The sequence below is a fragment of the Chlorocebus sabaeus genome, chromosome 5, assembly GCF_047675955.1.
Source record: "Chlorocebus sabaeus isolate Y175 chromosome 5, mChlSab1.0.hap1, whole genome shotgun sequence".
NCBI classification, from domain to species: Eukaryota; Metazoa; Chordata; class Mammalia; order Primates; family Cercopithecidae; genus Chlorocebus; species Chlorocebus sabaeus.
In genome coordinates, this window is record NC_132908.1 from 27,141,787 (window position 1) to 27,155,203 (window position 13,417).

Consider the following 13,417-nt stretch of genomic DNA (forward strand, 5'->3'; position numbering starts at 1 on the left):
CTCTCCCAGGCTCCACCAATCACGACTACGCGCCGCCGGAAACTCCTGCGGGTGGCTCGCCACTATCCCGCCCTCCAGCGCTCGCCTCCGGGTCCCCAAGAAAAGGTTCCCCTGGTCAGGACGCATGCGCGCGCGTGTGCCGCGCAACCGTTGACCTCTGGAAGCGCGCTGCGGTTCAAACCCCTACGCGGTGATGTTGACGACGGTGGCCGCTGGGGGAGCTGCTCAGCGCCGCCCGGCACTGGGCTCCCTTTCGTTTCATTTTCTGCAGTTTCTTGCCTCCGTGGGTGGTTGGCGCGTCTGCGGAGACAGAGTCGTTGTGTGGATCGTGGGACTGCAGCCCCAGCTAAAGGGCTGTCACGTCTGGTCGGTTCTGTAGATCTGGGCCCCAGGGGCTGGACTGTGGGTAGTCACGTTGCACTCGCTGCCTGCTGGGCCCAAGGCCACTGTAGGTCCCTTCGCGTCCATGTCAGCCCACGAGAGCAGCTTGGATGTTCCTGTCTTTATAACTTGGGACTCAGCACGTCGGCGAAGCGTGGAAAACGCTTGTTCTGTGATTCAGTCCCACTCACCCGCGGTTCCGGTTCCCAGTCTTTAAGGGTTCAGCGGTCCATTGAGTAGCTCTCTGTCCTTTGTGAAAGGTTGGCTAGGTACCGTCATTCCACTTTTGAGCACCAGGTAGGTAGGGCCCAGGTTTAGATATTATGTTCCACCCTACTGAACAATAAAACAAAACCCAGGCCGGGCTTGGTGGCTCAGTCCTGTAATCCCAGCACTTTGGGAGGCTGAGGCGGGAGGATCACTGAGGTGAGGAGCTCGAGACCAGTCTGGCCAACATGGCGAAACCCCATCTCTACTAAAAACACAAAAATTAGCCGGGGGTGGTGTCGCACCTGTAATCCCAGCTACTCGGGAGGCTGAGGCAGGAGAATCGCTTGAACCTGGGAGATGTAGGTTGCAGTGAGCTGAGATGGTGCCACTGCACACCCCGTCTCAAAACAAAAAACACAAATCTTAGTGTTTCTGAAACGTTTTGCCTTGGGATCCCACTACAGTTTTTAAAAATGAGGCCTCTAAAGATGTTTTGTGTATATGAGGGCTTTTATTTTTTTGTTTTTGAGATAGGATTTCACTTCCATCTCCCAGGCTAGAGTGCAGTGGCTCAATCTCGGTTCACTCCAACCTCTGCTTCTTGGGTTCAAATGATTCTCCTGCCTCAGCCTCCCGAGTAGCTGGGATTACAGGCATGCAGCAACACGCTCAGCTAATTTTTGTATTTTTATGGAGATAGGGTTTTACCATGTTGGCCAGGCTGGTCTCAAACTCCTGACCTCAAGTGATCCACCAGCTTTGGCCTCCCAAAGTGCTGGGAGTACAGGTGTGAACCACCGGGCCTGACCATATATACTGTATGTGAAATGAAACCGAATTAAAGTGACATTAATGAATTTAAAAATTACAGTAACAAACCCATAGACACAAAACGTCCATCTAAGTAGTGGTTGCCAGGCGATGGTGAAGGGCTGAGGAATTGGCACTACAGCAATAGATATAATTATCGGGGGAATCCCACCCCCTATATTCAACGTGGGTCCTTTTCTATTTTCCCTAAGTGTCAACTGGTCTGAGAAATAAAGGGAAAGAGTACAAAAAAGAGAAATTTTAAAGCTGGGTGTCCAGGGGAGACACCATAAATCAACAGGTTCTGTGATGCCCCCCAAGTCGCAAAACCAGCAAGTTTTTATTAGTGATTTTCAAAAGGGGAGGGAGTGTACGAATAGGATGTGGGTCACAGAGATCACATGCTTCACAAGGTAATAAAATATCACAAGGCTAATGGAGACGGTGAGATCACAGGACCCGGCAAAATTAAAATTGCTAATGAAGTTTTGGGCACGCATTGTCATTGATAACATCAGGAGACAGGGTTTGAGAGCAGACAACCGTCTGACCAAAATTTATTAGGCGGGAATTTCCTCATCCTAATAAGCCTGGGAGTGCTATGGGAGACCAGGGCTTATTTCATCTCTTACCTATAACCGTAAAAGACAGATGTTCCCAAAGCGGCCATTGTAGAGGCCTCCCCTTAAGAACGCATTCTCTTTCTCAGGGATGTTCCTTGCTGAGAAAAAGAATTCAACAGTATTTCTCCTATTTGCTTTTGAAAGAAGAGAAATATGACTCTGTTCCACATGGCCCACAGGCAGCCAGACTTTAAGGTTATCTCCCTTGTTCCCTGAACCTTGCTGTTATCCTGTTCTTTTTTCAAGGTGCCGAGATTTCATATTGTTTAAACAATTTGTGCAGTTAACCCAATCATCACAGGGCCCTGAGGTGACATTCATCCTCAGCTTATGAACATGACAAGATTAAGAGATTAAAGTAAAGACAGGCAGCCGGGCTCACACCTGTAATCCCAGCACTTTGGGAGGCCGAGGCGGGCGGATCATGAGGTCAGGAGATCGAGACCATCCTGGCTAACACGGTGAAACCCCGTCTCTACTAAAAACACAAAAAATTAGCCGGGAGTGGTGGTGCGCACCTGTAGTCCCAGCTACTCGGAGGCTGAGAGCCAAGATCGCGCCACTGCACTCCAGCCTGTGCGACAAAGCGAGACTCCGTCTCAAAAAATAAATAAATAAATAAATGATAAAGTAAAAACAGGCATAGGAAACCACAAGGGTATTGATCGGGGAAGTGATAAGTGTCCATGAAATCTTCACAATTTACGTTCTTCTGCCATGGCTTCAGCTGGTCCCTCCGTTCGGGGTCCCTGACTTCCCACAACATATAATGAGTTTCTTTTGGGGGTGATGGAAATGTTAAATATTTTGGAATGAAGTAGTGATGATGGCTGCGTAACGTAGTAAACATACTAAAAACCAGAGAGGTATGCACTTTTTTTTTTTTTGGAGACATAGTCTCTGTTGCTTAGGCTGGAGTGCAGTGGCACAATCTCTCGGCTCACTGTAACCTCCGCCTCCCAGGTTCAAGCGATTCTCCTGCCTCAGCGTCACGAGTAGCTGGGATTATAGGCATGCACCACCGTGCACAGCTAACTTTGTATTTTTAGTAGAGATAGGGTTTCTCCATGTTGGTCAGGCTGGTCTCGAACTCCTGACCTCAGGTGATCCACCCGCCTTGGCCTCCCACAGTGCTGAGATTACAGGTGTGAGCTACCAAGCCCTGCCTAGACCTCCATCTCTTTTTTTTTTGAGACGGAGTCTCTCTCTGTCGCCCAGGCTGGAGTGCAGTGGCTTGATCTTGGCTCACTGCAAGCTCCGCCTCCTGGGTTCACGCCATTCTCCTGCCTCAGCCTCCCGAGCAGCTGGGACTACAGGTGCCCGCCACCATGCCCAGCTAATTTTTTGTATTTTTAGTGGAAATGGGGTTTCACCATGTTAGCCAGGATGGTCTCGATCTCCTGACCTCATGATCCGCCCGCCTCGGCCTCCCAAAGTGCTGGGATTACAGGCGTGAGCCACTGTGCCCAGCCTACCTCCATCTCTTAAAAAAAAAAATTAACCAGGCGTGGTGGAACACACCTATGGTCCCAGCTACTTGGGAGGCTGAGGTGGGAGGATTGCTTAAGCCCAGGAGGTTGAGGCTGCAGTGAGCCGTGATGGTGCCACTGCACTCTGGCCTGAGTGACAGAGGGAGACCTTGTCTCAAAGACAAATAATAAAACTAGATTCTCATATCTGCTTCTGCATTCATGCGGTTGTGATGTCACATACAATATAGTATTTTGAAAACTCCACTATATACTTGAGAAACAATGCAAGATAAGTCAAATGGTATCTTAGTTTTATTATGAAAATAATTTTGAACTTGCAGACCCACTGAAAGTGTCTCAGGGACTCCCAGAAGTCTCTGGACCATACTTTGAGAACCTCTGGCATCGGCAATTGGCAGTTTGGTCTTCCTTGTCCGTCAGAAAAGGCTGTTCAGTTTTCACGTTTGTTGCTAACTCCAGATATTTTATAAGAAACCTGCCAGAAATAGTGAAAAGAGCATAGATCAAGGAGATAGGGCTTCTGTTTGAATAAATCATTCAGTTACAGGGTCTTGGTGCCAGGCCACCCAGACCAAAGATTTAGCCTCTTTGTGCATCCATTTCCTCAGATATTAAAAGGGAATAATGGTTGAAATACCTCCTAGGGTTGTTTTAAGGATCTGCATCTGGCTGGTAGAAATTAGAGTGGTTTGGCCAGGCGTGGTGGCTCACACCTGTAATCTCAACACTTTGGGAGGCTGAGGTGGGCAGATCATTTGAGGTCAGGAGTTCAAGACCAGCCTGGCCAACATGGGGAAACGATGTCTCTACTAAAAATACAAAAATTAAGGCTGGGAGCAGTGGCTCACATCTGTAATCGCAGCACTTTTGGAGGCCGAGGTGATCCACCTAAGGTCAGGAGTGTAAGACCAGCCTGGTCAACATGGTGAAACCCTGTCTCTAGTAAAAATACAGAAATTAGCCAGGCATGGTGTTGCAAACCTGTAATCCCAGCTACACGAGAGTCTGAGGCAAGAGAATGGCTTGAACCTGAGAGGTGGAGGTTGCAGTGAGCTGAGGTGGTGCTGTTGCTCTCCAGCCTGGGCAACTGAGCGAGACTTTGTCTGAAAATAAAATTTAAAAAAATTAATTGCCAGATGATTTATATTGATTCCTAGAAGCGAGACAGCATTTGCTGGGCACGATGGCTCATGCCTGTAATCCCAGCACTTTGGGAGGCCGAGGTGGGCAGATCGCTTGAGCTCAGGAGTTTGAGACCAGCCTGACCAAGATGGCAAAACCCCGTCTCTACTAAAAATACAGAAAACTATCTGGGTGCTGTGGCGGGCACCTGTAATCCCAGCTACTCAGAAGACTGAGGCAGGAGAATGACTTGAACCTGGGAGGTAGAGGTTGCAGTGAGCTGAGATTGCACCACTGCACTCCAGCCTGGGCAAAAGAGCAAGACTCTGTCTCAAAAAAAAAAAAAGGATTGGGTGAGGTGGCTCACACCTGTAATCCCAGCACTTTGGGAGGCTAAGGCGGGCGGATCACGTGAAGTCAGGAGTTTGAGACCAGCTTGACCAACATGGCAAAACCCCATCTCTACTAAAAATACAAAAATTACCCAGGCATGGTGGCGCATGCCTGTAATCCCAGCTATTCAGGAGGCTGAGGCAGGAGAATTGCTTGAACCCAGGAGTTGGAGGTTGTAGTGAGCTGGGATTGCACCACTGCACTCCAGCCTGGGGACAGAGCAAGACTTCATCTGAAAGAAAAAAAAAAATTAGATGTGATGGCGTGTGCCTATAGTCCCAGCTACTTGGGAGGCTGAGGCAGGAGGATCACTTGAACCCAGGAAGTGCAAGTTGCAGTGAGCTGAGATCATGCCTGTGCACTCCAGCTTGGATGACAGAGAAAGAAACAATTGATTTTTAAAAAACAACTTCCAGGCCAGGTACAGTGGCTCACACCTGTAATCTCAGCATTTTGGGAGGCTGAGGCAGGCAGATTATGAGATCAGGAGATTGAGACCATCCTGGCTAATACGGTGAAACCCCGTCTCTACGAAAAATACAAAAAATTAGCCGGGCATGGTGGCGGGTGCCTGTATTCCCAGCTACTCGGGAGGCTGAGGCAGGAGAATTGCTTGAATCTGGGAGGCGGAGGTTGCAGTGAGCCGAGATCGTGCCACTGCACTCCAGCCTGGGCAACAGTGTGAGACTCCATCTCAAAAAAAAAAAAAAAAAAAAAATGAGGCTTGTGAAGATGCTTCGTATATATGGGTTTTGATTCATATTTACTATATTCAAAATGAAATCAAAGTAACATCAATTAACTTTCAAATTACAATAACAAACCCACAGACATAGACAGTACACCTGAGTGGTGGTTGCCAGGGCATGATGAGGGGTTGAGTAATTGGCACTACAGTGAACAGATGTAACCGCCTTCTTTTGGGGGTGATGGAAATGTTCTGGAATGAGGTAGTGGTAGTGGTTATACAACACAGTGAATATACTAAAAACCATGAAAGTGTACACTTTTAAAATGGCATTTTTTTTTATATCTTATTAGAGACAAGCTCTCACTGTGTCACCCAGGTTGAAGTGCTCTGGTACAATCATAGCTCATGGCAACCTCAAACTCCAAAGTTCAAGTAATCCTCCTGCCTTGGCCTCTGGAAGTGTTGGGATTACAGCCGTAAGCCATGGTGTTGGGTATCGGGGGAACCAGCCCCCAATATTTCAATGTAGGTTCTATTTTGCCTAAGTGTTGGCCGGTCTGAGAAATAAAGAGAAAGCGTACAAAGAGAGGAGTTTTACAGCTGGGCCGAGGGGGGTGACATCACATATCGGTAGGTCCGTAATGCCCCACCTGAGCCGCAAAGCCAGCAAGTTTTTTTTAAGGATTTCAAAAGGGGAGGGAGTGTACGAACAGGGAGTAGAGTCACAAAGATCACAAGGCAAAGGGCAAAATTAGAATTACTGATGAGGGTCTATGTTCAGCTGTGCACATATTGTCTTAATAAACATCCTAACAGAAAACAGGGTTTGAGAGCAGAGAACTGGTGTGACCAAAATTTACTAGGCTGGAATTTCCCAATCCTAGTAAGCCTGAGGGTACTGCAGGAGACCAGGGCATATTTCAGTCCTTATCTCAACTGCATAAGACAGACGTTCCCAGAAGGGCCATTTGTAGACCTCCCCCGAGGAATGCAATTCTTTTCCCAGGGTCTTAATATTTAATATTCCTTCCTAGGAGAAGAATTTAGTGATATCTCTCCTACTTGCACGTCCATTTATAGGCTCTCTGCAAGAAGAAAATGATGGCTCTTTTTGCTCGGCCCTGCAGGCAGTCAGATCTTATGGTTATCTTCCCTTGTTCCCTGAAATCACTGTTATTCTGTTCTTTTTTAAGGTATACTGATTTCATATTGTTCAAACACACGTGTTTTACAATCAATTTGTACAGTTAATGCAATCATCACAGGGTCCTGAGGTGATGTAAATTCTCAGCTTATGAAGATAACAGGATTGAGATTAAAATAAAGACAGGCATAAGAAATTATGAGAGTATTATTTGGGAACTGATACATGTCCGTGAAATCTTCACAATTTATGTTCAGAGATTGCAGTAAAGAGAGGTGTAAGAAGTTATAAAAGTATTAATTTTGGGAACTGATAAATGTCCATGAAATCTTCACAATTTATGTTCCTCTGCTGTGGCTCTAGCCAGTCCCTCTGTTCAGGGTCCCTGACTTCCCGCAACAGTTGGGCCACCATATCAGTTTATAGAACCAATTGGATGGAGATTCATGGTAAGGGAATCCTCCCTCCTCACCACAGTGCCCCTGCCAAAGAAGAAGCTGGGGCTCTGCAGCTGCTGAAGTCACTGGATAGGCTGGGATACACAGTCCCAATGCAAGCCAATGGCATTGATTAGGGAATCACTGATGAATCAGAGCATGATGCTGTGTTGCGAGACGCCAGCATTGACAATCGTCTTTCCCAAAGGGAGTTAGCAGCCCTTATCCCTTAAAAAGACCAGAGTCTCAGGTGGGACTTGAACTTTTCAGGAACTACATACACCCTGAGACCTTCCAAGTGGTGACAGGGATGACAGATTTCTTGCCAGTCCCCCTGCACATGAAGGCTGATTGAACCCTAGAAGATCCCACAGGGAACTTCAACTCCTCATTTTGCCTACAAACAGTTTGCTGTGTTGCCCAGGCTAGTCTTGAACTCCTGGGCTCAAGCGACCCTCCCGACTTGAGCCCCAAAGTCTTGGGATTACAGGCGTGAGCCCCCTTGCCCAACCACCGTATCCTTTTCTTGAGTCAACTGCATGGAGGTTAATGATAGAGAAGTGCTCATTCCCCACCACAGGGCTCCTGCCAGAGAGGAGGCTAGGGCTCCGCAGCGGCTGCAATCACTGGGGCGGACATATTGCTAGCCCCGTATTGGCAGTGATGAGGGATCCAGCACCGTAACTGATGAGTTAAAGGACAGCATTGGGGTGCAACAGGGTGGCACTAAAACTGGTGCCTGTGTTTCCCAAGAGGCAGAGCAGATCTTGTCTGTCACAAAGACCAGCTTCCTCAGGTAGTGTGTGAACCTGCCTCATCTGACGCCCAACATGATGGGTGATCCTTTTACCTGACCTTGGTCTACAGACTCTGCCACTCCTTGCTGTTGTCTACTGATTCTCCACCTAGTCCTCCAAGGTGTTATCAGGTGTGACGCTTAATTTAGGTGTCAGCTTGGTTCCATTTCGTTAGGATATGACATATGTGACTCCATTCTGATACTGATAACATTCTTTTTTTTAATTTTTTTTTTTTTTTTGGATGGAGTCTTGCTCTGTCATCCAGGCTGGAGTGCAGTCGCGCTATCTCAACTCATTGTAACCTCTGCCTCCAGCGTTCAAGTGATTCTCATGCCTCAGCCTCCCAAGTAGCTGGTATTACAGGCATGGGCCACCACACCTGGCTAATTTTTGTATTTTTAGTAGAGACAGGGTTTTACCATGTTGGAGGCTGGTCTCCAACTCCTGACTTCAAATGATCCGCCTGCCTTGGCCTCCGAAAGTGCTGGGATTACAGATGTGAGCCACTGTGCCCGGCCATATACTGATAACTTTCACAAAACTAACACATACCTTCACTCATTTTAATTTTCTTCCCTTCTTAAAATTTCTTTCCCCAACTGCATAAACCATCCTCTTCCATCTCTTTTGAGACCTCATCAGTGATCTCCTTTCAGAATCTCTAGCCTCTTTCTCTTTCTTCCTCTTTATCATGTGAACATGCTCGTGACTCTCCTGTCTAGGATTTTAAAAAGACACAAAACCCTTTTTCCTTACACCCCCGATAACTGACTTGCCTATTTCTGGCAAACCAGAGCCAAACTTCTTGAAACACTCAATTCCTGCTGCCTGTGTTTTCTTACCTCCCATTCATTCCTTAACGAGTTCAGCCTAGTGTCAGCCTCCCCCAGTCCACTGTAACCTTCTGATGTCTAAAGCCTAAGAGCATATTGTGGGCAGGGTTTCCACTGTTGAGAAGGTGGTGGCTTCCTGAGGAAGGAGGAATCCCAGATCTGAGAGGGCTTAGCAGGACACTGGGGCTCATGGGTAGAGGTGAGGAGGAACTGGGCCTGCCAACAGGGCAGGGTCCTCGGGCACAGACTTCAGCTAAGTTTCAGGAGTTAGGTGGGTTCCAGGAAAGAACAAAGGCTAATGGTCCTGGCCACCCACACACAGCAAGTGAGTTCAGCACTTTCTCAAGGGGAGGACCAGGGGTGAGGAGAGCTGGAGAGTGGGACATCTGCGGTTTTGGTATAAGCCACAACTAGGCCTTCCCCTTAGACCCAGGACTCCAGTTTGGATCAATGTTCTAAGGAGCTGTCCTTGAAGAGCGTTGATGGAAGCCAGAATCTCATCTCCTCTTGATAAATCATAGTACAAGCCCAGAATTCTCACACACCTCTCCCTCATCTTCCCACTCTTCCAGACAGATGTCCAAAGCCAGCCAGAAGTGAGATTTGCATGTCCCTGGCTGAGTCAGGAGGCAGATATCCCAGCCACATATGCCCCCACACACACTAGCCTTAACCATATTTTTTTATTGAGCCATTTGGATGGGGGTTAGTGATAAAAGAGTTCTTACTCCTCATCACAGTGTCCCTGCCAAGGAGAGGGGACTCAGCAGCTGCTGCAGATACTGGGGTAAACATCCCAGTGCAGGCCAATGGCATCAATGACGGAACCAGACCGGCCACTGATGAAGCGGAGCACGGTGTTGGGGTGCAAGGGGACAGCATTGAAACTTGTGCCGCTGTCTTTCCCAAAAGCCAGATAGCGGCCCTTGTCTGTCACAAAGACCACCTTCTTCAGGTACCCCTTGTACTTCCCGGAAACCTGGATCACTGATTCCCCAGGGTGCAGAAAGATCTCCTCCAGGTCTCCACTGCGGCCACCCACATAGTCACTCCACACCCTGCCATAGCGCACCTGGAGACTGAGAAAGAGGGGAGGAGGAAGGAGAAAGAAGGGTGATGACAGGGATGACAAGTCTCCTGCTAGTCCTACAGACTGTGAAGCCTGGGTGAGCCCTGGAAGATCCTACAGGGAAGTTCAATTATTTTGCCAGCAAAGAGACTCTGTCATCCAGGCAGGAGTGCAGTGGCACGATCTTGGCTCACTACAGCCTCAACATCCTGGGCTCAGGCAATCCTCCCGCCTCTCCCTCCTGAGTAGTTGATGCTACAGGTGCTCACCACCATGCCCGGCTAATTTTTGTTTTTGTTTTTGTTTTTGTTTGGTAGAGATACCAAGAGGGGTCTTGGTATCTTGCCTAAGCTGAGCTAGAACTCCTGGCCTCAAGTGATCTGCCTCTGCCTCCCAAAGCATTGTAATGACAGGTATGAGCCACTGCACCCAGCCAGCAACTCAAAGAATCTTACCCTACGATGTAGTAGTTGTTGACTCGGACCCGGAGGGCGGTGATGGGGCCGTCCAACTGGTTGCCAGAATGAGAGAATCGCTTTCCGCCACCACCTCCATACTCTCCACTATAGGAGGAAGACCTGGCCTGAACTGGAGGGGCAAGCAGGAGTTGGAGGGAGAAATCTTCCAGTTCAGTTTCTCTGCACCACCCCTGTTCCTCCCACAACTCAGCTCCCACCTGAAACCAGCCTTCAAAAGCCTTGGCCAACAGCAGTGCCCAAGGCTGCCTTCCCATGTCCCGATTACCAGGCTCTGGTATCTCACTTACTGGCATTGGCAGAGGCTGAGGCACAGAGAAGGGCTAGGAGAGCGACTGTCAACATTCTGAGGCTGGAGTGGGAAGAAAAGAGCAAATGAAGTTTCACATTTTTCCTTGTGGACTTGATTGACCCAGGCACTCCTGACCTGCGGCTCAGACCAAGGCTTCTTCGTCCTTCAACTCAGAGCTAGCAGACCCAGTCTTGAGCTTAGAAATGACTATCCATAGCCTGTAGTCCTGTTCCTCCCTGATGCTACCTTCTATGTCCCTGATCCCTCTAGCTCTCCCTGGTCTGGCTGTAGCCAAGCCCTCCTCTTTTCTCTCAAGCCTGAAAATGAACCCTAACTATCTGGATTAAGCCTTATTCCATCCTGGCGCAAAGCAGAAAAGTTTTCTGAAATCAGCCAAACTCAGGTACATTTGGGTTGGTGTGGCCATAGCCAGGAAAGAAGTTTTCTAAGGAGGGAGTAGAGGACCTCTTGCAAGCAAAGAGATGGCTGAGTTTACCAAGCCCAGAGGCTGAGCAAAGAAAGCCTCACCATCTGTGGTGAAGTGGCCTGACTTATGGGGCACCTGGAGCATGGTTTAAATCCCTAGCATCCACCTGGTCGCAAGGAAAGAAGAATTTTCGAGGTGCCTCTATGTCACCTGGGGAGCAGAGTTGGTGACAGAAGGGACTGTGCCAGCACCAGTATCCGAGCAGTGCTGGTGGAACTAGGACAGACAGAGAAGTTGCAGAAGGAGTTGGGACCAGCTCAAGATATTAGACCCCAGGTACCTAGTCTATGTGTCACTATTCTTTTCTCCACTAACACACATCTGGCCATGTCCATTCCCCTGAACACCTGGACACCTGAACCAGGTGTCCCCAGTCCTTCAGCAGAGACCTAGACAGCTTTGCACCTAAGATTAGTGCAGACCCAGGAGCCCCAATTAACTCAAGTCTTTCCTGCCACTCCTTCCAGGCATCCTATTCGCCAGCTCAGATTTGAATTCCCCCCCAACTCAGATTCCGGCATCTTTGCCACCCCTCACCTGGCAGTTTCAGATGCAAAGCAGCCCCCTGGAAACTTCCAGATGTTTTATACCAGGTCCAAGCCCTCCCCCTGCCCTTTATTGTGTGAACCTCACCTCCTGAGCAAACATGAGCAACCTCTTCGGATCAGGTGTCAGGCGGGGTCTGGAACACCTTATCCTGCCTCTCCCCCATAGTCAACAGATACTACAGCATAGGGCAAGATTCTTTGAGTTCCTGGCTGGACATGGTGGCTCACACCATAGTCAACAGATACTACAGCATAGGGCAAGATTCTTTGAGTTCCTGGCTGGGCATGGTGGCTCACACCATAGTTAACAGATACTACAGGATTGGGTAAGATTCTTTGAGTTCCTGGCTGGGCATGGTGGCTCACACCTGTCATTACAATGCTTTGGGAGGCAGAGGCAGATCGCTTGAGGCCAGGAGTTCTAGCTCAGCCTGGGCAAGATAGTGAGACCCCATCTCTATCAAAACAAAAAACAAAAACAAAAATTAGCCAGGCAAGGTGACGAGCACCTGTAGCCTCAACTACTCAGGAGGGAGGTGGGGAGGATCGCCTGAGCCCAGGACATTGAGGCTGCAGTGAGACAAGATCATGCCACTGCACTCCAGCCTAGGTGACAGGTGGCAAGGGGGAGTCCACTCTGGGCCAAGTGCCGTATATCAGGAGGAACATAGTAAACTTAAGGTCACCACCAGCAGCTCTGGGTGGGCAAAGTAGCTTATCACCTCTAGGCTTGGTAGATGCCCTCCCCTGAAATCTGCCATCTGTCAGGACAAACAGAGCCCCTCCCAGGCATTTGAAACGTGGATTCTCCCAGAAAGGGAATATATTCCCTTTCCAAAACCTTACACTTAGGAGTGCCGACTATTTGCCAGACATTTTTTTCTTTCCTTTTTCTAATATTATGAAAAATCCAAAGACATGTAAAAGTTTAAAGAACTGTACAGTGGCCGGGCACGGTGGCTCACGTCTGTAATCCAACACTTTGGGAGGCCGAGGCAGGTGGATCACCTGAGGTCAGGAGTTTGAGACCAGCTTGGCCAACATGGTGAAACCCCATCTCTAGTAAAAGTACAAAAAGTAGCCAGGTGTGATAACTGGTGCCTGTGATTCCAGCTAGTCAGGAGGCAGAGGCAGGAGAATCACTTGAACCTGAGGGGCAGAGGTTGCAGTGAGCTGAGATTGCACCACTGCACTCTAGCCTGGGCAACACAGTGAGACTCCATCTCAAAAAAAAAGAAAGAAAGAATTGTATAGTGAGGCTGGGTGCAGTGGCTCATGCCTATAATCCCAGCACTTTGAGAGGTCGAAGCAGGAGGATTGCTTAAGCTCAGGAGTTCAAGACCAATGTGGGCAACATAAGGAGATTTCATCTCTACAAAAAAATAAAACAATTAGCTAGTGATGGTGGTGCACACCTGTGCTCCCAGCTAGTCAGGAGGCTGAGGCAGGAGGATCACTTGAGCCCAGGAGGTCAAAGTTGCAGTGAGCCATGATTAAAACATCATGTCTCAAAAAAGAAAAGAAAAAAAAAGAATTGTGTAGTGAACACTCATATAACCACCGTATAGATTATACTATGGTTAATATTTTGCTGTAATTGCTTTCTTT

The 13,417-nt window shown here is 48.4% G+C and overlaps 1 protein-coding gene across 1 annotated transcript; it reads right to left on the reverse strand.

Annotated features, from left to right (window-relative positions):
- Nucleotides 1–9,611: 9,611 nt before the first annotated feature.
- On the reverse strand, nucleotides 9,612–10,829 carry ZG16 (zymogen granule protein 16). The gene is made up of 3 exons (XM_007989914.3): nucleotides 10,773–10,829; nucleotides 10,462–10,594; nucleotides 9,612–10,016 (listed from the first exon to the last, which is right to left on the reverse strand). Exons 1-3 carry the CDS (start codon nucleotides 10,825–10,827, stop codon nucleotides 9,701–9,703), a joined length of 504 nt encoding a protein of 167 aa, XP_007988105.3. The 5' UTR covers nucleotides 10,828–10,829; the 3' UTR covers nucleotides 9,612–9,700.
- Between the last annotated feature and the right edge of the window lie 2,588 nt (nucleotides 10,830–13,417).

What these genes read in the sequence shown, in the direction of transcription:
- ZG16 (XM_007989914.3), bottom strand. Translation starts at nt 10,827, where the DNA reads ATGTTGACAGTCGCTCTCCTAGCCCTTCTCTGTGCCTCAGCCTCTGCC. An exon ending in CTCAGCCTCTGCCAATGCCA is followed by an intron (nt 10,595 to 10,772) that starts GTAAGTGAGATA and finishes TTGCCCCTCCAG; the next exon opens with TTCAGGCCAGGTCTTCCTCC. An exon ending in AACAACTACTACATCGTAGG is followed by an intron (nt 10,017 to 10,461) that starts GTAAGATTCTTT and finishes CCTCTTTCTCAG; the next exon opens with TCTCCAGGTGCGCTATGGCA.